This window comes from Scyliorhinus torazame, chromosome 14 (genome assembly GCF_047496885.1).
Source record: "Scyliorhinus torazame isolate Kashiwa2021f chromosome 14, sScyTor2.1, whole genome shotgun sequence".
NCBI classification, from domain to species: domain Eukaryota; kingdom Metazoa; phylum Chordata; class Chondrichthyes; order Carcharhiniformes; family Scyliorhinidae; genus Scyliorhinus; species Scyliorhinus torazame.
The window spans coordinates 11,864,817-11,888,387 of NC_092720.1; the positions used below are offsets into that span (position 1 = coordinate 11,864,817).

The 23,571-nt window shown below is 47.5% G+C and overlaps 1 protein-coding gene across 4 annotated transcripts in view; it reads right to left on the reverse strand.

Annotated features, from left to right (window-relative positions):
* The window catches only part of LOC140389521 (fibroblast growth factor 12), a 712,332-nt gene that overhangs the window by 131,906 nt on the left and 556,855 nt on the right, over positions 1 to 23,571 (reverse strand). For all 4 annotated transcript variants that reach the window (XM_072473699.1, XM_072473698.1, XM_072473697.1 and 1 more), the window contains exon 3: positions 11,774 to 11,877. In XM_072473699.1, the coding sequence (XP_072329800.1) occupies positions 11,774 to 11,877 (104 nt within the window). The remainder of the gene's footprint in view (positions 1 to 11,773; positions 11,878 to 23,571) is intronic.

Here is a 23,571-nt window from a genome sequence, read left to right on the forward strand (position 1 = left end):
ACCTGTTCGCAAATTATTTCATTTCACTGATAAATCTGAAGCAAGGAGATGTGGATGACCTTTCAGGGAAAGCTTGAGCCTTTGGTGGTGCTTTGATCTTCCGGGGCCTGTTTCAATTTGCTACCTTTTCATCAGCCTGACCTGGAGACAACACCCACCCACCTTCATTGGGGAGATTTCTAACCTTTCTGACTGTATCGTTGACCGTCAGATTCGGGGTGGACTTTCACTTCATTTCATCAGCTCCAGCAGCCCCCTCGTCCCAACCCCACTCCCTGTCCCCCACCCTGCCATCAAATCAAAAGGGGCGGCTGAGTAGCGTTGGAGATTAAACAAGAAAAGACCTGCCATACAGAGGTGTGTGCTGGTATGTCCAGCTCCATTCAACCAAACAGGGTTGGGTCCAACACCACCTCCTTCCCCCCGCCTGCCCCCAGCTCTTTGTCCATCTACTGAGCCGCCCGGAATAATATGGGAGAGAGTGGCAGTGGTTTGAGTGAGTTATCCATTCAGTTTTAAGTGCTGCACTGTAGTCTAAACAACTCCCATGCGTTTCTCCTGGTTAATCGAACACTGGGTTAGCTCTGTCACCTGCTCATTCCCAATTTTCTGTTTGAAATCGAACCAGTGGCTAAAAAGATGACAACTCCCAAGGGACAAGGAATAAATACAGTGTGAATCTGTCATGGTGTAAAATGGAGCTGGGCTCAAGACTCATTGATCCAATCGCAGAACAATTCAGGATTGCTTCGTTCAAGTCGAAACCTGCCCAGAAATGTTCAGGAAGAGTGAGACCTGGCGACCTTGTGCAGGCCAACAAGCATGGCCCAGGAGACCATCTCTATTTGCAATTACTGTCACACAAATCCAGCATTGCACGGAATGTACAGCGTTTGTTCCAGTTGGCTCATGTCAGTATTTATCCTCCGTGTGAACCTCCTCGAAAAACTTTTCATCTCACACCATCATCATCTCCTCCTGTTCCTTCTTTCCTCATTCGCTTATCCAGCTTAAATGCTTCAGTACTATTCACCTCAACCACTCCCCGCAGTAACGAGTCCCACATTTCCACCACTTCTAGAGCTCTCTCACCTGAATTCTCTATTTTATTTATTCATGGTTACCTTACATTCATGGCCCCTAGCTCTGGCCTCGCTTGCAGGTGGAAGAATCATCTCTATGTCTACCCCTACCAAACCCTTTCATAATCTCAAAGCCCCGTGTCAGGTCAGCCCTCAGCCTAAGCAGCAGATCAGAGACACTCAGTAATTAGCAGGTGAGTAGGCGGTAAAAGCTGCTCCTGGCTTTTTGTGACAACACTTCATGATACTTGTCAAAGCCTAGCCGACAAATTTCTAATGTGGAATATTACAACAGGCAGCAGAAAATGCAGCACAAGAGAGAGATTCCCACGTGAAAGATACTTGCAGAATAAATATTTAATGAGGCGATACCTTTTTATTTTAAAAGTTTCAAAGGAACAGCCAAGGACAGAAGCCTGGAGGATCCTGGCTGGTGGTACTATTCAGTCCAAGCCAATATAATTAGTTTATACACAAGGTTAATGCCATCAGAACCCAATATAAGTGCGGTTATCCACAAAGTAAGAGCTTGTGGCATCGGAGGTAACGCGTTAGTATGGATAGAAGACTGGTTAACTAGCAGGAGCCATAAAGTAGGTCTTTTTCGGGTTGGGAAGTTGGGACAAGTGGAGTGCCGCAGGAATCAGTGCTGGGGCCTTGACTATTTACTATTTATAGCGATGACTTGGATGAATGGACTGAATGTTTCATTGCTAAATTTGCTAATGACACAAAGATAAGTAGGAAAGTATGTAGCAAAGAGGACATATGGGGCGTGTCATGTGAGTGTCCCTTTCAGAAAGGTTTTTGTCTTATCACGTGGCTTCAATGATGCCATTTTGTGGGAGGAGCTGAGCTGTGGCTGTGAAGTTTTTTTCGTTTCATTTTCAGTTTGACTGCTGTGGGCTCGGAGGGGGAAGGAAGTGTTTTTTTCCTATCTTTCTATGGTTTCATTGAAAAGTGTTGTTCCATTCAAAAAAAAAACATTGATTATAGCTACCTGCTTTGGTAACTTAAAAGATATAGTTTGCTTTCCAGAAGGGTTTAAAGCTGCTGGTGAGACGAGTTCAGAATCTCAGGGACAGCCAGTCTCATTCAAATGAGAATGCAGAGTGCTGGGCCTCGCTCTTGAAAAGGGGGTTTTGGTTTATGGGATTTTGTTTTTGAATTGGAACAGTTAAAGGGGAACATAGAACATACAGTGCAGAAGAAGGCCATTCGGCCCATCAAGTCTGCACCGGGGTTTGGAAAGAGCACCCCACTCAAGCCCCACACCTCCATCCCATTCCCGTAACCCAGTAACCCCCACCTAATCTTTTTGGACAGTAGGAAGTCATTAAGTGTTATACATAGGTCACTGCAGCTGTGGGGTGTCGTTATGTTTGTAATTGATCAACAATTCTTGGTGTGTGTTTATAAATTTATGTTAATTAAGTTCTTAGAATAAAGCTTATTGCGATTAAAGTGTCCAGGAAGACTGCTGCAAAGTCTCTCGTGCTCATCCTCGCCAAATTCAACATAAAGGTTGCAGGTCAGGTGAACGTCATAATATAGTTTGGAGTTTCTAAGCCCTGGGCCATAACAGGTGTGATCTACCAGCCATGTTGCACCCGAAAGGCAGCGAGGCCGGTAGATGCTGGGAGACCCCTCTCGCCAGGCCTCCCGAGATCTAACGTGGGCGGGATCATGATTTTCCTACTCAGCATATTAGAGTGAGAGAGCGAGTCTCGCTGAAACATGCTCTCCCATGATCTACCCGAGGCACTGGGATCGAACCCCTTCGCCTCGGAGAGCTGGGTCGAGCACCATTCGGCACTGGTCTCCACAAACGGGGAACGGTACTCGTGGGGGTCTCCGAGGGGATCGGAGGCCCCCAGGTGCTTGCCCTCTGGGTAGACTGGAACGCTGGCACGGCCAGACTGGCACTGCCAAGGTGCCCAGCATGGCAGGTTGGTGGTGCAAAGCTGGCATTTTTCTGCGATGGGAGTCGAGCCCGGGGGCGCCCGATATGGGGTGCGGGAGTGGCACGCAGATCCCCTGATAGGTGATTCGGAGCTTTTGGGGGGGTGTTCAGGGGTCGCGATGGGGGATTGCGAGATTGGGACATCATTTAAAAATGGGACTAAGTACCATCTCGTTGGAATGTAGCCCACTGAGGCCCCAAATAGAACCAGAGTCCCGATAGAGAGCCGGGAAACAGCCGGCTAAACGTGGGAGTCTGTTCCCATTTGGTTAGATCCCGCCCAATGGGTCGGCAAAGGGACATCGATAAGTTAAGCGAGTGGGCAAAAGCTTGGCAGATGGAGTATAATTTGGGAAAATGAGAACTTGGCCAAGCATCGTATTATTTAAATGGAGGGAGATTGCAGAACTCTGAGGGGCAAAGGCTTCTGGTGTCCTGTTTGTTTGCTGGTATATCAGGTGATTAGGAAGGCAAATGAAATGTTGTCAGTTATTGCAAGGGAATGGAATATAAACGTTTTGCTACAGTTGTGCAGAGGATTGGCGAGACCATATCTTGCTACTGTGCAATCTCCTTATTTAAGAATATCATAGAATTTACAGTGCTGAAGGAGGCCATTCATCCCATTGAATCTGCACTAGCCCTTGGAAAGAGCTCCCTACCCAAGCCCACACCTCCACCCTTTCCCCGTAGCCCATAACCCCACCCAACCCTTTTGGACACTAAGGGCAATTTAGCATGGCCAATCCACCTAACCTGCACATCTTTGGACTGTGGGAGGAAACCGGAGCACCCGGAGGAAACCCACGCAGGCACGGGGAGAACGTGCAGACTCCGCACAGACAGTGACCCAAGCCGGGAATCGAACCTGGGACCCTGGAGTTGTGAAGCAACGGTGCTAACCACTGTGCTACCGTGCTGCCCACAATCTAAATGCATTAAAAGCAGTTCGGAGAAGGTTGAAGTGAATGATTCTTGGGAGGGGATTATCCTGCGGTTGGGCTTGTCTCCATTGACGTTGAGATGATTGAGAGGTGATCTCATTGAAACATAAGATCCTAAGTAAATATAAAATCCTAAGGGGCTGGTTTAGCACAGTGGGCTAAACTGCTGGCTTGTAATGCAGAACAAGGCCAGCAGCACGGGTTCAATTCCTGTACCGAACAGGCGCCGGAATGTGGCGACTAGGGGCTTTCCACAGTACCTTCATTGAAGCCTACTTATGACTATAAGCGATTATTATTATTAAGTAGAGGGACAGCACGGGGGTGCAGTGGTTAGCACTGCTGTCTCACAGCGTCTGTTGTGTTATGTACTCTGGGATAACACAGGCTGCAACTCGATGCAGCTTTCACCTAAAGATACTCCAGACTTTGAAGTAAGTTCAATGTGAGTTGTTGAACCATTAGCGCAGTTCTCTATGAGTTCGACTCTCCTGTGAATCTTGCTATAGTAACTCAGTCTAACTAACCAGTCTGCTCTAAGCCAAGTGGTGGGTGTGATGCTTCTGATCTGCCCCTGTCCTACTCTCTAAGTGTCGCCTGTGCAAAGAGACAGAGCATGTGTGCCCTGTCCTTATATATGGGTTGTGTGATGCCCCCTTGTGGTAGTGTCACCTCTGGGTGTCTTGACTGCCCATTGGTCGTGTCCTATTCTAAGTGTTCATTCGCTGTATGTCTGCATGTCATGACGTCTCCGGTGCTCCCTCTAGTGTTCACTTAGTCGTAGTGTATTTACATTAACTCCTTGTGTATTTACAGTGATGTATATAACAACAGCGTCGAGGACCCGGGTTCGATCCTGGCCCCGGGTCACTGTCCGTGTGGAGTTTGCACATTCTCCGTGTCTGCGTGCGTTTCACCCCCACAACCCAAAGATATGCAGGGTCGATGGATTGGCCACGCTAAATTGCCCCTTAATTGGGAAAAAAAATTGGGTAATGTAAATTTATAGAAAGTCCTGAGTGGACTTGACAGGGTGGATGCAGAAAGGATGGTTCCCCCTTGTGGGGAAGACTAGAACTGGCAGACTCAATTTTAAAATAAGGGGTGTCCCGTTTAAAATGGAGGTGAGAATTTTTATTTATCTTAAAGGGCCGTGAATCTCAGGAACTCTCACCCTCGGAGAGTGGTGGAGGCAGGGCCATTGAATATTCTGAAATGAAATGAAAATCGCTTATTGTCACAAGTAGGCTTTAAATGAAGTTACTGTGAAAAGCCCCGAGTCGCCACATTCCGGCGCCTTTTCGGGGAGGCTGTTACGGGAATCGAACCGTGCTGCTGGCCTGCCTTGGTCTGCTTTCAAAGCCAGCGATTTAGCCCTGTGCTAAAGCAGAGGTAGATAGATTCCTAACTGACAAGGGGGTTCAAGGGAGTCAATGTTATTGTGGGTAGGTGGAATGTGCAGTTGAGGTCACAATCAGATCAGTCATGATCTTATTCAATGGGGGAGCAGGCTCAAGGGGCCGAATGGCCTGCTCCTGCACCTAATGTGTATGTCCCTATGTATCTCCTGTACCCATGCAGTCACATCAAGGTCGACTATCAAGCCGCCCAGTTGAACATAACGTTGACAATGGGCCATAGCTTCCTTGGAATGGTGATCAGCATCAGATTGATGCTCCTTTTGATGTGGTGAGGAGCTGTCACTCATGGCAAGGGAGTGTTTATAAACATTGTGGTTAGCATCAAAGTAAGGTACTGTTTCATTTCCGGGGACAGGAATTGGTGGATTGTTTATCTATCTTTTCCTTCACGCTTGAATGCATTCAAGCGTGAAGGAAAAGATAGATAAACAATCCACCAATTCCTGTCCCCGGAAATGAAACTGTCAAATCACTGGCCCGTGAAATGTATTGCTGTGTGAAATTGAACTGAAGTTATACATTTAAAAGGCCGTCAAGGGATTTGAAACAGAATCTTCTAACTTTTTCTGAGTAACTATTAGTGTAACTCGGGAAGAACGATTTGAGTTAGCGATTTAAATAACTTTTTCAGATGGTTCCCAGCGCAGCGCAATTATCCAGGGGCAGTTCTGATATCTGGGCCACTGCTGTGAAAATCCTGACCTCTGGGACCCTCTGAGCAGGAGCTCCAGTGTCGGATTTGGAGGAAGTTACGGCCCACTCTGAAATTCTTCTACTCTGCTTAAGTTCACGGAATCTTAAATCACAGGTGGAGGCCATTCGGCCCATCTTGTCTGTCCTGGCTCTTTCAAAGAGCCACCCAATTAATCTCACTCCCATGCTCTTTCCCCTTGGCCAATTCCCTTTTGAAAGTTACTTTTGAATTTGCATCCACCGTCCTTTGTGGCATAGCATTCCAAATCATGAATGGGGAAAATTCTAATCTCTTCAATCGATTGTCTTCAATCGTTTACCGACCTTTTCTTTGCCAGTGGAAACAGGTTTGCCTTGTTTTCCTCATTTTAAACACCTCGAGGAAGTCTCTCCCACCCCTCCCCCCCTTTGGTTCTATGATCCTCTTTCACACCTCCACCCCACAGGGACCAACACCACCCACCCCTTCATGGGGCCTGATCCAGCGATGGCTCATTCAGGAAGTCAGGAAGCTCAAGGGGAGGGTAGGAAAGGATTTTGCAGGTGCTGCTGGCTAGTTGTCGCTCACCCCGAATTGCCCTTGAACTGAATGGTGTGCTCGGCCATTTCAGAGGGCAGTTTAGAGCCAATCACATTACCGTAGGACTGGAGTCACACGTAGGCCAGGCCAGGTAAGGACAACAGATTTCCTTCCCTAAAGGACATTACGAACCAGATGTTGTTTTTTTACAACAATCAATGATAGTTTCATGGTCGCCATTACTGAGACCAGCCTTCAATTCCAGATGTTTTAAATATGTGTCGATTGAATTTAAATGCCACCAGTTGCCTTGGTGGGATTTGAACCCATGTCCTCAGAGCCTGGACCCCTGGGTTGCTAATCCAGTGACATTACCTCTATGCCACCACCTCCCCGTCTTGATCCACAAGAAATTGTGAAACACTTCAAAGCCATGAATTACTCATGAAGTACGCTGTTATTTAAGATAACGCACCAGTTAATCTGCGCACAGCAAGCTCCCACTAACAGCAAGGATCAGATCGCCTGGCTTTTGTTTGCCTGGCCCTGGACGCCAGTGGGATCGATTACATACATCTGAGAGGGGAGGTGGAGCCTTGGCTTAACGTCATTTCTGGAAGATGACCCAAAAGGGTTAACTTTTTTTTCCCTGAGCTCAGATGGAAGCACTGCATCAATGCCAGGAGCTTGAGTACATGCAGTCAGGGCTGCAAGCAAAGAAAGATTAAATGTTGGCATTTCATCCAAGCAGGATAGAGCCAAGAGAATGTCAGGTTGTCGTGGTGAGGCCGATGCAGACCACGGGACCAGGTAATAAAGTAGAAGCACTCTGTGCCCAGTCACTGAATCAGGCACAAGAAGCAATTACTTCCAAACAAAGCACAAATAACTCACCCGACATCAAAGCTTTGAAAACAGCAATTTTCCCTTGTGCAATTTTTGGGGAGAACTTGGTTCCATTAATGCTCGAGATTTATAACACCAAGACTCTTTGGAAATATTTACTCTCCTTCGACATTAATCAGCCAGGGACCAGGAAACTGGAAAGAATGATTGGGCCATCATGGGGCTTCCCTGGTAGCTGAGCCTCTGCTGCCAGTCTAGTACCTTATCCACTCGGTTACTGTAACCTGGTGAACTGATCCCCCCTGGAGTTTGGTGCAATTAGCCACAAGCCCCCAGTGTGAGTGAGCGGTGAGGGGATCAGCACAAATTCACACCCGCACCCACACAAACAATAGGCAAGGACAGAATAAGGTTTGGATTTGAGCAGCAGGCCTTCCCAAAATAATCGACAAGACATTCACATATCAGGAATAGCCACAAAATAGAGGCAACCGATGCCTGTAGAAATAATGGCCAGGATTCTCCGATCTGGGGCTTAAATGGTCCCTCCAGTGGAGAAGTGGCCGGATTTCATCGGAATATCGGTATTGTTCCGCCATTCCCCATTCATAGAATTTACAGTGCAGAAGGAGGCCATTCCGCCCATCGGGTCTGCACCGGCCCTTACAAAGAGCACCCTACTAAAGCCCACGTATCTACCCTAACCCAGTAACCCCCCACTTAACCTTTTTGGACACTAAGGACAACTTAGCATGGCCAATCCGCCTAACCTGCACATCTTTGGACTGCGGGAGGAAACTGGAGCAACCAGAGGAAACCCACGCACACACGGGGGGAACGTGCAGACCCCGCACAGACAGTGACCCAGCCAGGATTCGAACTTGAGACCCTGGAGCTGTGAAGCAACAGTGCTAACCACTATGCTACCGTGCTGCCCTCACAGCGAGTGTTTATAAACATTCTGGTTAGCATCAAAGCAGGATATGTGAGATGCATTCAAGCATGAAGGGAAAGATAGCGAAACAATTCACAAAGCACCTATCTTTGGACAAATAAAACTGCCAATCACTGGCTCGTGAAATGTACCTGCTGTTTGAAATTGAATGGGAGCTTTGCATTTCAAAGGCTGTCAAGGGATTGAAGCCCTTTCATGTGTACTTGGCTTTTCCGAGGAAGGCTCTGACACCTGTAACAGCTGCTGCTTTAAACACTTTTGTCAGAGGCAGCAGATGTTAGGGAAGGGTAAATGAAAATGCGGTGAATTTTCACACACTGCATGGACTGTTCTTCAGCTTTCAGACAGGTGACTGATGTGGGTCTATGATTGGGGGGGGGGGGGACTGTTGGGGGGGTCAGTGGGGGAGGGTCATGGGAGGTCGGGTCACCCTCATGCTGTGTGGAGGGGGTGGTCCATTATTCCCGTGGTGGTGGGGATGCCCTTACTTTTCAGAAGCAGGAGATGATTGTGGGGTGCAGTGAGGGAGCCTTGGGGGTATCTCAATTATGCACTGACCCCATTGACCCCCTCAGGGTCCACCGCGTCAGGGCGTCACTTGGGCGAACATGCACCAAATCTCACCTCGGTGGATTTCCACCGTGAGGGTCGGTGGTCAACAGGGTGGGGAGGGGGGGGTGATGAATTGTGCTTCCAGCCCATTAATTATATTGAAATGGATGCAAATCACCGAATTGCATCCTCCTGCTGGCACGGGACAGGTGGCGCGCTGAGGCCTCCGGCGGGGGACCAGAGCATCACATCGGACCAAGCGCTGACGCTCCATTCTCCATCCAATCGGGAATCCTGATCGCGACGTCGGGCATTGGAGAATCCATCCCAACGTCTTTTAGAGAAGTAATAAATAAATAGCTAACTTAACAAACAAACAAAGAACAAAGAACAAAGAAATGTACAGCACAGGAACAGGCCCTTCGGCCCTCCAAGCCCGTGCCGACCATGCTGCCCGACTAAACTACAATCTTCTACACTTCCTGGGTCCGTATCCTTCTATTCCCATCCTATTCATATATTTGTCAAGATGCCCCTTAAATGTCCCTATCGTCCCTGCTTCCACTACCTCCTCCGGTAGCGAGTTCCAGGCACCCACTACCCTCTGTGTAAAAAAACTTGCCTCGTACATCTACTCTAAACCTTGCCCCTCTCACCTTAAACCTATGCCCCCGAGTAATTGACCCCTCTACCCTGGGGAAAAGCCTCTGACTATCCACTCTGTCTATGCCCCTCATAATTTTGTATACCTCTATCAGGTCTCCCCTCAACCTCCTTCGTTCCAGTGAGAACAAACCGAGTTTATTCAATCGCTCCTCATAGCTAATGCCCTCCATACCAGGCAACATTCTGGTAAATCTCTTCTGCACCCTCTCTAAAGCCTCCACATCCTTCTGGTAGTGTGGCGACCAGAATTGAACACTATACTCCAATTGTGGCCTAACTAAGGTTCTATACAGCTGCAACATGACTTGCCAATTCTTATACTCAATGCCCCGGCCAATGAAGGCAAGCATGCCGTATGCCTTTTTGACTACCTTCTCCACCTGTGTTGCCCCTTTCAATGACCTGTGGACCTGTACTCCTAGATCTCTTTGACTTTCAATACTCTTGAGGGTTCTACCATTCACTGTATATTCCCTACCTGCATTAGACCTTCCAAAATGCATTACCTCACATTTGTCCGGATTAAACTCCATCTGCCATCTCTCCGCCCAAGTCTCCAGACAATCTAAATCCTGCTGTATCCTCCGACAGTCCTCATCGCTATCCGCAATTCAAATACTTAACTTTGAGACTGAGCTGTTCAAACACACGTAGGAGGCATTAACACCAACAGTGTGAAACTGCACATGGAGCCAGTAATCTAATGAGTACCCGTGAGGGTTCCCGAATATTCATCCTCGAAAAAGAGACAGGTTGTGCTGTGAGCCAATTGCCATCCAAACCAGCTGCAGTAATCAGACCTCTCCAGCAAACTCCCCCGGGGACATCCCACATTCCAAGCAGCCCCATGCCGTCTCCCTCCCATTGACGAGGCGGGAAGCTGCCTTGAACCATTTTCTTCCACCGTGACTGGGGAATGGTGTGGGAAGAATAGGAGGGACTCTAGTCTCGGAGCACACACCAACTCCTAGAAACGCAAAGGGAGGACGATCCAACTCTGTGGGTGGCCTGAACCTTACCAAAGCCAATCCACTCAACTTCAAACATCATTCCTCAACTGAGGCGGAGAGAAGGGGGGAACAGTATTAAGAAAGAGAGATACTGAACATTTTCTTCAATCAAAGTCTTTATTCCAAATAATACTTGTGGATATGAAACTTTATCAATTCAGAGATTCGTGATTTTTGCGTCCACACAATAAATTTTAAAATAGAGCTCAGCCTGACAAAACCTCTCCATCTCATTAAATTGCTCCCCATAACCCAGGGTAGACAGTGAGTGACCCATGGTCTTGAACAGAGGTGCCTGAGGCCTGACACCCAATTGAGGTTTAATGTTACTTCATGACCGATCGTAAGTATTCCCTTATCTCTCGCTCATCGATAAGGTCTCAGTCCGGTTTGAATAAATATACAAGAACTGTTTATTTCTTTAAGAACTCATTTTGGTGCATTCACACGAAATGAAATCAAAAGATTTTCCCTGCATGCCTTGAAATGTCCTTGTGACAGTGAAGAGTGAAAGCAAAAACCTGAAGATAAAAGTGACTCCTGATTTACAAATTAAAAGTCATTTCAACAAAAGGCCTCAAAAGTAATTTTTATGAATGCTTCAAGGATCTTCAACGGCTAAAACGTTTCTCTCTAGTCAAACGGATCACATTCTTAAGGGAATCCTTATCTAGATTTAGCCCCTTACTTAGTTACATTGGTTCTAATTCTCAGCTGAGACCCCCTTGATTCGTTCAGGAAAGTGTCAGTCACTTAACAGGTGATTGGTTAATTAGACATTAATCAAATACTCAAAATTAATTATCTTTCCCATGACTCTTGTCCCATGTTCAAACTCCCTACGTCACATCTGATCTCAGTTACGAGATTGTTTCAAACTCGTTGAATGTCCCCTCATATCTCTTACTTGCAGTACATTATTTGTACCATTTGAGACAGTCATAGACAGTATTCAAAAGTTTAGCCAATTTTATAACTTATGCCTATTTCTGCAAATTCAATAATTTTCAAGAATCATTTTATTTTCCAATACATTTTAGCTAATATTTTAAAGGACCCCCCCCTCCTATAATTGTTGAATCCAACACCGATGAACGGGAAAATTAAGAGGCTGCACTCACCGAATTGTAGAGGAGACCTTCCCCATTCATGGCCACATAGAGACCAGACTTCACACCTTGAATTGCCACCACCCGCAGTCCCACAGGAATCAGGTTGAAGAGAGCTGGGAAGAGAAAAAGCGGTTTACAACATCAACAACTACAATGTCTCAAATGCACCGTCGATCATATCTTACCTAATGACAAACATTAACTGGTGGATCTCCAAGTACAAAGAGCTTTGAAAGTCCCCAGCTTTGAAAGAAGTGCAGATTTGTATTTCTATACAGCACGTTGTGATCTCGGAATGTCCCAAACATTGGTTTACAGCTGGAGAAGCCAACGTTATACAGATGAAAACATAGCAAACCAAATGCGCACAGCAAACTCCCGCAAGCAGTAATCTATTTTTAGTGATGTTGATTGAGGGATAAATATTGACCGGGACAACAGGGAAAACACCACCCTTGCCCGCTCTTCTTCGAAACACTGCCATGGGTTATTATACAGCCACCTGAGAGGGGTCTCGGTTTAACGTGTCACCTGAAGCCCCGCGGCGGTGCAGCACTCCCTCGGTTCTGGTAGTGCGCCCTGACCTCACAACCTACTGCCGCAGAGGCGGGAGCGCTGCCCTCTGCCCCCTGGTCAGCAATCCCAGCAGACAGCGCTGCATTCTGTTTCTGACTCTCAACAAGTCGCCACAACTTTCTTTTGGCAGATTTGGCTGCAAGTTCAGGCAGGCAATCCAGAAAATTGCCCCTTCGATTAAGCAGCATTGGCATTGTGAACGATTTTGTTTGTTCAGTCAAGGGATGTGGGCCAGCATTTATTGCCCATCCCCAGTTGCCGTGGAGAAAGTGCTGGTGGGCTGCCTTCTTAAAACTCTGCATAAATAAAGTAACCAATGGGGCAGTTTTCAAAATTCGTTCTCGGGATGTGGAGTGTTGGCAAGGTCATCATTTATTAACCATTTTCCAGATTCCTTTGAGAAGGCAGTGGTGAGCTTTCCTCTCGCACCGTTGCGCTCAGAGGTGGTGTCAATCTGGATTAGATACTCAAGTGTCTGGAGTGGGATTTGAACCTACAACCTTCTGACATAGAGATGAGATTGCTACCCACTGAGCCACCAAGATAAAGGAGAGGCTATCGAGGAGGAGAGACAGATATCCTAGCAGGGAGACTTGTTCATGCTACTGGGCAGGGTTTAAATTCATTTGGAGATGGGGATGGGATCCAAAGTAACAGTGGGTGAGGAGATGGGAGTCAAACATAGAGGATAAACCAGGCAGGTCCAGTGGTCGGAGCAAGCAGGGGTATGATAAGGCAGATGGGACGATTGGGAGGCTAAACTGCATTTATTTCAATGCAAGGAGCCTGACGGGTAAGACTGGTGCACTCAGAGTGTTGATCAGAACATGGAATTATGACATTATTGCAAACACAGAAACTTGGTTTCAATAAGGACAAAACTGGCAGCTGAACATCCCAATGTTTAGAAGTTTGAGGCATCTTAGAGGGGGGTGTAAAAGAGGAGGAGGAATTGTATTATTGATTAGGAAGAACGCCATGGCAGTACTCAGGGATAATATATTTGTAGATTCCTCAAATTAAGCCAAATGGGTAGAATTTAGGAACAAGAAGGGGGTGATCCCATTTCTGGGAGTGCACTACAGGCTCAATCATCTTCCATCCTATCCCGGTAAACCAATAACCCCTCCTAACCTTTTTGGTCACCAAGGGCAATTTAGCGTGGTCAATTCACCTAACCTGCACATCTTTGGACTGTGGGAGGAAACCGGAGCACCCGGAGGAAACACACACAGACACGGGGAGAACGTGCAGACTCCGCACAGACAGTGACCCAGCGGGTAATCGAACCTGGGACCCTGGTGCTGTGAAGCCACAGTGCTAGCCACTTGTGCTACCGTGCTGCCCAGGAAAAACAAGATCCCAAAGATACAACTAATAGGTCGGTAGAAGGCAAACGAGATGACCCTTGGTCTCTTTTCAACCAGTGATTCCTCATGTTGAATCCAACTGAAAAAGTGACTTGACGGAAATATGAGTGCCAGACACAGAACCCAAAAGTATGATTGAGTAGGTAGAAGCAGGAATGCCAACTGAGTAAGGTCCAGAGGGGAAGCTGGAAGTATGTTACAGGAAGTGGAAGGTGAGGAGGGTAGGGTTGAAAAGGAGATGCAGATGGTCAGGAAAATGCGAAAGAGCTTGGAGATGGAAAGGTGAAAGGGTCACTGCAGACGGCGGTGGAAAACGTACATCCGACTGAGGCTGAGTGAGGACAAGAGGATGCTCTGTGCATAGGTCCAAGGGAGACCTCTGGGACGATACCACTGCAGGCTCGGAAGATTGATAAACAACTAATCTGTAAAGGGAATGTGCTGGACGGAAATGAAATGAAAATTAAATGAATGAAATTTGCTTGTCACAAGCAGGCTTCAAATGAAGTTACTGTGAAAAGCCCCTAGTCGCCACATTCCGGCGCCTGTTCGGGGAGGCTGTTACGGGAATTGAACCGTGCTGCTGGCCTGCCTTGGTCTGCTTTCAAAGCCAGCAATTTAGCCCAGTGCTAAACAGCCCCTAAATTGAGAGGAACTGGGGGCGAAGGCAAGGTAGTGCATGGTAGCACTGTGGTTAGCACTGTTGCTTCACAGTGCCAGGGACCCGGGTTCAATTCCCGGCTTGGGTCACTGCCTGTGCGGAGTCTGCACGTTCTCCCCGTGTCTGCGTGGGTTTCCAGCGGGTGTTCCGGTTTCCTCCCACAAGTCTCGAAAGACATGCTGTTAGGTGAATTGGCCATTCTGAATTCTCCCTCAGTGTACCTGAACTGGTGCCGGAATGTGGCGACGAGGGGATTTTCACAGTAACTTCACTGCAGTGTTAATATAAGCCTACTTGTGACACTAAAGATTATTATTATGCAATACAGTGTGTAGCTGCAGCGTCTGTTGGGGGGGGGGGGGGGGGGGGGGGGGAGTTAGCTTCGTGAGGGGGAAGAAGTAACAATCTGGTGAGGGCCAATCGGAAAACAGCTTCTTCTTGTTGTAACTCAATCTATGCGCTAACTAACCAGGCCAACACTGAAGGATGAAATCGAGAAAATTCAGGTCCGCATTGGGAAAGTACAATTAGTAATCAATAAAAAGAAAATCTTACTTTTGAATGACTGAGGTTTCAAATGAACTGCCAGCAGCTGTGGTGGAACTAACTTTTGGAAATTTCCCCAGGTAATTAAATTTCACTCAAATCCAATTAAAATTGTAGTCAGGCCAGCCAAGAAGGAAGAGCTCGATCCAACTACATTCAGGGGAAGGCTGTTAATCAGCCGAAAGTCAGCCCATTGCACCCAAAACTTTACTCTAATCGCCATTTCCTCTCAAACCTAAACTGATCTCCTTGCTCAGGTTCTAAGCAGCAGTAAATCTGCGCTGCCACAACAGAATCTTATCTGTGCTGGCCAGACGTGCAAACACGAATGCCACCAACGAATCTCCAGCTCTTTAACTGCGTGCATCATTAATACCAGTGACTTTGATGCCTGTAGGTGGATAATCCAATTCTAAACCATCCACGTTTAAACAAAACAGATTATGGCCACCTTAGGCTCTTGGGAATACTGAGCAGCAGGATTTCCAGCAGAGAAAAATGTAAATGACCTCATTAGAGCATTCCGGAATGCTTCAGAATCACACACTCGATGAGCTAGGGATGGCGTTGCTGGTACCAATCCAGATCTTTATAGAGTGTACTGACACAATAGTCATCTTTAGCAGCAACGTGCCCAGCTTTGGTTCATTAACTGTTCAGTTAGGACCAGGCCATTCAGCCCCTCAAATCGGTTCCGCCATTAATTAGATCAGGGTTCATCTACACCTCAATTCCATGTTCCTGGAAAACTCAAACTCCAGCATCCACAGGGTGGGGAAAATGTTCCGGATTTCCACTATTGCCGCTGTGTGACGAATTGTTGAGACACTAAACTCACGAAGGTCAGAATTAGGAGCAGGGGTAGGACACTCACCACTCTGCCAGTCAGTGAGATCATGGCCGATCCGATTGTAGTCTCAACCCCACATTCCTGCCCACGCCCGGTAACCTTTCAACCCCGTCTTCAATCAAGAATCACGGCCTTAAAAATACTCAAAGACTCTGCCCTTTGAGGAAGAGGTCCAGAGACTCGCTAACCCTCAAGAGAAAAAAATGTATCCTCGTCCCTGTCTTAAATGATCGAGCGGCAGCACGGTAGCATAGTGGTTAGCACAATTGCTTCACAGCTCCAGGGTCCCAGGTTCAATTCCCGGCTTGGGCCACTGTCTATGTGGAGTCTGCACGTTCTCTCCGTGTCTGCGTGGGTTTCCTCCGGGTGCTCCGGTTTTCTCCCACAGTCCAAAGATGTGCAGGTTAGGTGGATTGGCCGTGCTAAATTGCCCTGAGTATCCAAAATTGCCCTTTGCGTTGGTTGGGGTTACTGGGTGATGGGGGTAGGGTGGAGGTGTGGACTTTGGGTAGGGTGCTCTTTCAAAGAGCCGGTGCAGACTCGATGGGCTGAATGGCCTCCTTCTGCACTGTAAATTCTATGATTCTTTGACCCCTGGGGGTCACGTGATGCAAACGTGGGAATAGCAGCATTTCCCTGGGCTCTGTCGCTACTCATCCTTTAATCCCCTCATTTACCTTGCGTACACAGCCCCTCCTTACCTAATCCGGGAATGAGAACACATTATGCTCCCGGAAGATTTAAGGCATTCGTGACAAAATGCTGAGGAATCCCAAGAAAATCACTGACAAAAAATTTATGACAGGAAGGATGTGGATGCTTTGGAGAGGGTACAGAGGAGATTTACCAGGATGCTGCCTGGACTGGAGGGCATGTCTTATGAAGAAAGTTTGAGGGAGCTCGAGCTTTTCTCACTGGAGCGAGGAAGGCAGAGAGGTGACTTGATAGAGGTAGACAAGGTGATGAGAGGCATGGATAGAGTGGACAGCCAGAGACTTTTCCCCAGGGTGGAAATGGCTGTCACGAGGGGACATATTTTTACGGTGATTGGAAGAAGGTATAGGGGAGATGTCAGAGGTAGGGTCTTTACACAGAGTGGTGGGTGTGTGGAACGCACTGCCAGCAGAGGTGGTGGAGTCAGAGTCATTAGGGACATTTAAGTGACTCTTAGACAGGCACATGGACAGCAGTAAATTGAAGGGGTGTAGGTTAGGTTGATCTAAGATTAGGATAAATGGTCAGCACAACATCGTGGGCCGAAGGGCCTGTACTGCGCTGTAATGTTCTATGTACTCATATTATTTACGTCGTTGATGATAAACTGGGTTTATTGGGCAGAGGATCAGTGCTCATGAGATTGAACTGCAGAATACGAGCAAGAGGCTCGATGAAACGGGGGAAAGAATCCTCACTGTCGAAAATGTATGTTCCTCAGTTGAGGCCCGCTTGGAAAATCAGCTACGTGGTATGTCAGAATTCCAGGATGGCCTGGAGAACTGGGGCTGGAGCCAAAATGTCCGGGTCTTCAGTTTGCCAGGAGTGGAGGGTAAGCTCCCTGTTAAATTTGTTGAGAACTGGCTGTCATGTTTTCTTAAACTGGACATGAAAGCTAGGCATATCGTATCCTGTCTTTGAGGCCTACCGACAATCAGCATCCTGTCCCATAATTATTCATTTTCATAAGACCATAAGACATAGGAGCAGAATTAGGCCACTCGGCCCATCGAGTCTGCTCCGCCATTCAATCACGGCTGATATTTTTCTCTTCCCCATTCTCCTGCCTTCTCCCCATAACCCCTGATCCCCTTTTAATCAAAAACCTATCTATCTCTGTCTTAAAGAACTCAGTGATTTGGCCTCCACAGCCTTCTGTGGCAAAGAGTTTCACAGATTCACCACCTTCTGGCTGAAGAAATTCCTCCTCATCCCTGTTCTAAAGGAACATCCCTTTCGTCTGAGATGGTGTCCTCAGCTTCTAGTTTTTCCTACAGGTGGAAACGTCCTCTCCACATCCACTCTATCCAGGCCTCGCAGTATCCTGTAAGTTTTAATAACATCCCCCCCTCATCCTTCTAAACTCCGAGTACAGACCCAGAGTCCTCAAACATTCCTCATTCGACAAGCTCTTCATTCCAGGGATCATTCTTGTGAACCTCCTCTGGACCCTTTCCACGGCCAGCACATCCTTCCTTAGATACGGGGCCCAAAACTGCTCACAATGCTCCAAATGGGGTCTGACCAGAGCCTTATACAGCCTCTGAAGTACATCCCTGGACTTGTATTCTAGCCCTCTCGACATGAATACTAACATTGCATTTGCCTTCCTTACTGCTGACTGAACCTGCTTAATTATTCATTTTCATAACTTTGGAGACAGTCAAAGAACATTGGAAGCGGCGATGTGTAAGGAGGCCTTGCTCTATGAGGGGGCGAAGGTCTCTTTCTTCCAAGACATCTTGGCAGTGACACAGCAGAAGTGCAGGGGTTTCGATGAAGTTAGAAAGCAATTCAAGGCTGAAGGAGTGAATTATCCTGCTACACTGAGGATGATATCCGACAATTCTGCAAAAGACATTCGACAATCCGACTAATACCTTGGCTTTTGTGAACTCTGTGGGAGGCAATAATCTGGAGCAGCAACCTGCTGGTCACTGTAAACCCCGCACTCCAACCCTTGTCACTATTAATTCCTGCCTGATCTTATGTTGTTATCTATCATGTTATCATGGGCAGCACGGTAGCAGAGTGGTTAGTACTCAGCGCCAGGGTCCCAGGTTCGATTCCCAGCTTGGGTCACTGTCTGTGCGGAGTCTGCACGTTCTCCCCGTGTCTGCGTGGGTTTCCTCCGGGTGCTCCGGTTTCCTCCCACAAGTCCCGATAGACGCGCTTGTTAGGTGAATTGGACAGTCTGAATTCTCCCTCGGTGTACCCGAACAGGGGCCGGAATGTGGCGACCAGGGGCTTTTCACAGTAACTTCATTGCAGTGTTAATGTGAGCCTACTTGTGACAATAAATATTACTATTATGTGGTGGTAATTGCGCACTACAATGAACGTTCTATCCTTAAGAATATCAGGGACTTCCATTTCCTTTAAATGGAATGCGTTGGCAGAATTGCCGAGCAGAAACTTTTTTTTTAAATTTAAAGTCCCCAATTCATTTTTTCCAATTAAGGGGCAATTTAGCGTGGCCAATCCACCTACCCTGCACATCTTTGGGTTGCAAGGGCGAAACCCACGCAGACACGAGGAGAAGGTGCAAACTCCACGTTGTCAGTGACCCAGAGCCGGGATCGAACCTGGGACCTTGGCGCCGTGAGGTCTGTCAAGTGCGAAAATCCTACAATTATTAATACTCTATAAGAGCATGGAGGATGGTCCATCAGCTGGAAGGAGATCAAAATTAACATCCACTCCCTCTCCCATTCAGGGTCACCCGGAATGCGCACCATGGATTCGATATCTGGAGCGACAGAGGTATTTGTATTTTGGGCGCCATGTTTAACGGTGCTTCCCTGTCATCTTTTGAGAAGGCATGTCAACAATTTGATACTCAAAGATACTCCTTTTTTTCCAAGTATTTCAAGAGACTTTATCTTAATAAGGCAACTATGCATCTTGGCGTTTCCATCTCCCCGGTGGAATCCTGATCTCCATGGATCCCAAGCAATTAATCAGCAAGCTTTACGACACTTTATGTTCTGGATCCTGTGTGAGTATATTAGAAACCCTACGGTTTGGGGGAAAAACAGGGGCTGGTTTCGCTAAGTGGGCTAAACAGCTGACTTGTAAAGCAGAACAAGGCCAACAGCGCGGGTTCAATTCCCGTACCAGCCTTCCCGAACAGGCGCCGGAATGTGGCGACTAGGGGCTTTTCACAGTAACTTCATTTGAAGCCTACTTGTGACAATAAACGATTTTCATTTAATTTCATTTCAGAAAAAACTTTGCAGCGAATATTGCTGAGGAGATTTGGGATAAAGGGCTAGACAGGGTAGATGCAGGAAGGATGTTCCTGATGATGGGGGTCCACTGAGGGAGAATTCAGGATGTCCAAATTACCTAACAGCACATCTTTCGGGACTTGTGGGAGGAAACCGGAGCACCCGGAGGAAACCCACGTAGACACGGGGGGAACGTGCAGACTCCGACAGTGACCCAAGCCGGGAATCGAACCTGGGACCAAGGCGCTGTGAAGATCATAGAATTTACAGTGCAGAAGGAGGCTATTTGGTCCATCAGATTTGCACCGGTCCTTGGAAAGAGCACCCCACTTAGGCCCTCACCTCCACCCTAATAATAATAATCGCTTATTGTCACAAGTAGGCTTCAATGGGAATTGACCCCACGCCGCTGGCCTTGTTCTACATTACAAGCCAGCTGTTTAGTCCACTGTGCTAAACCAGCCCCTATCCCCGTAAACCAGTAACCCGACCTAACATAAGGGCAATTTAACATGGCCAATCCACCAACCTGCACATCTTTGGGCTGTGGGAGGAAACCGGAGCCCCCGGAGGAAACCCACGCAGACACGGGGGAGAACGGTGAAGCAACAGTGCTAACCACTGTGCTACTGTGCTTGAGCTGAAGAGTGCGGGGTTAAGTCTAAATAACAGCCTCTGCTGTTAAGGTCCTTTTACACTGGAACTTAGCTGGGTATCTAACCGGGTGGTGGGTTACTGAGTAGCTTTACTCTGCATTCTGTCTGTCCTGTATTGGATGAAGTGCTCAATGCTACACCATGCCAATCCCCACACTAATCAGTGTGCTGGGTGCGATAGTCAGCTGCCACAGACTCGGAGACAAGCTTAACCAGGACAACAGCGACAGCAGCACTGCTGTTCTGCGAGGAGCACGTGGGTGTTCTAAACTTCAGCCAGAACTGTTCTTCGGCGACGAGGGAATAGAGGTGAAAGCAAAATCAGGTAGTTCCCTGGGAGAAGAATTCCCAGACGACGTGCAGAGCGGCACAGATTATTCCAGCAGTTTTATAACAAGGGATTCTCTGTGTTGATCGCTATGAATAAAAATAGAACCACAACAAAGCAGCCAGCAATTGAAGTTCCCTTTTCATTGTGAATCCCAGTTACATTCAGATCCCAACCTTCAATGAATTCTATCCTACGCAGAACCGCCCCAAAGCATTCCCGCATTCCTGTGGCTGCAGGGTGCAATCTCCTCGTGTGAACCGCAAAAATAACCAAGTCAAAAAAAAAAACCAAGCAATTAAGAATACTTTTCAGCAAGGGCATTAGGAGATTATGGAACCGACAGGAGCAGACAGAATTAAGATGCAGATCAGTCTTGATCAAAGTGAGCAGGGGAAAAAGCTCAAGGCGCTGAATGGGTTCCTCCGGCTCTGTCACAGTGCGTCTGTGTCATTTGGGAAAGTGAAGTGAGAAGGAGAGCTCACACCTGTGATGAGGAAGGGACGGCTGCACAATAACAAGAATTTTCTGCATGTAAATTAGACTGCACTGGCAGAAGATTCTGGCAATGAAAGGATTGTTCACACCCAGACAGACTTCATCCGTTTCCTTGTCAAGTCAAAATCTGTGACTGCCAGGAACAGATTCTCTCTCAAACGGTGCTGATGGCTCAGATCCAGAAAGCAGGTTAGGATAAATAACAACTCATTAAATTCCCCAGTCGAATACACTGAGCCATTAGTTACATCTTCCCTTATATAAAGTAAGACATTTATCCCACAGAGCTCTATAGCACAAGGATAAGAAGCTATTACACCCACCATCCCTTTGCTAAAGCAGCTTCAAACTAATCTCACTGCCCCACTCTCTCCCCATAGTCCAGCATTAACCTCAAACTAATCTCACTGACCCACCCTCTGCCCATAGCCCAGTATCAATCTCGAACTAATTTCTCTGCCCCTCTCTCCCTGTAACCCTGCATCAACCCCAAACCAATCTCTCTGCCCCTCGCTCCCTGTAACCCTGTTTCAACCCCAAACTAATTTCTCTGCCCCTCTCTCCCTGTAACAACCCCAAACTAATCTCTCTGTCCCTCTCTCACTGTAGCCCAGTATCAAAGTCAAACTCATCTCTCTGTCCCACTCTCTCCCCATAGCCCAGTATCAACCTCAAACTAATCTCTCTGCCCCTCTCTCGCTGTAGCCCAGTATCAAACTCAAATTAATCTCTCTGACCCACTCTCTCTCCATAGCCCAGTATCAACCCCAAACTAATCTCTCTGACCCTCTCTCGCTGTAGCCCAGTATCAAACTCAAACAAATCTCACTGCCTCACTCTCTCCCCATAACCCTGTATCAACCTCAAACTAATCTCTCTGCCCCTCTCTCCCTGTAACCCTGTATCAACCCCAAACTAATCTCTCTGCCCCTCTCTCCCTGTAACCCTGTATCAACCCCAAACCAATCTCTCTGCCCCTCTCTCCCTGTAACCCTGTTTCAACCCCAAACTAATTTCTCTGCCCCTCTCTCCCTGTAACAACCCCAAACTAATCTCTCTGTCCCTCTCTCACTGTAGCCCAGTATCAAAGTCAAACTCATCTCTCTGTCCCACTCTCTCCCCATAGCCCAGTATCAACCTCAAACTAATCTCTCTGCCCCTCTCTCGCTGTAGCCCAGTATCAAACTCAAATTAATCTCTCTGACCCACTCTCTCTCCATAGCCCAGTATCAACCCCAAACTAATCTCTCTGACCCTCTCTCGCTGTAGCCCAGTATCAAACTCAAACAAATCTCACTGCCTCACTCTCTCCCCATAACCCTGTATCAACCCCAAACTAATCTCTCTGCCCCTCTCTCCCTGTAACCCTGTATCAACCCCAAACCAATCTCTCTGCCCCTCTCTCCCTGTAACCCTGTTTCAACCCCAAACTAATTTCTCTGCCCCTCTCTCCCTGTAACAACCCCAAACTAATCTCTCTGCCCCTCTCTCGCTGTAGCCCAGTATCAAAGTCAAACTCATCTCTTTGCCCCACTCTCTCCCCATAGCCCAGTATCAACCTCAAACTAATCTCTCTGCCCCTCTCTCGCTGTAGCCCAGTATCAAACTCAAATTAATCTCTCTGACCCACTCTCTCTCCATAGCCCAGTATCAACCCCAAACTAATCTCTCTGACCCTCTCTCGCTGTAGCCCAGTATCAAACTCAAACAAATCTCACTGCCTCACTCTCTCCCCATAACCCTGTATCAACCTCAAACTAATCTCTCTGCCCTTCTCTCCCTGTAACCCTGTATCAACCCCAAACTAATCTCTCTGCCCCTCTCTCCCTGTAACCCTGTATCAACCCCAAACCAATCTCTCTGCCCCTCTCTCCCTGTAACCCTGTTTCAACCCCAAACTAATTTCTCTGCCCCTCTCTCCCTGTAACAACCCCAAACTAATCTCTCTGCCCCTCTCTCGCTGTAGCCCAGTATCAAAGTCAAACTCATCTCTTTGCCCCACTCTCTCCCCATAGCCCAGTATCAACCTCAAACTAATCTCTCTGCCCCTCTCCTTGTAACCCTGTATCAACCCCAAACTAATCGCTCTGCCCCTCTCTCGCTGTAGCCCAGTATCAAACTCAAACTAATCTCTCTGCCTCACTCTCTCCCCATAGCCCAGTATCAACCCCAAACTAATCTCTCTGCCTCACTCTCTCCCCATAGCCCAGTATCAACCCCAAACTAATTTCTCTGCCCCTCTCGCGCTGTAGCCCAGTATCAACCTCAAACTAATCGCTCTGCCCCACAGCCCAAAATCAACCGCAAACGAATCTCTCTGTCCCTCTCTCCCCATAGCCCAGTATCAACCTCAATCAAATCTCTCTGCCCCTCTCTCC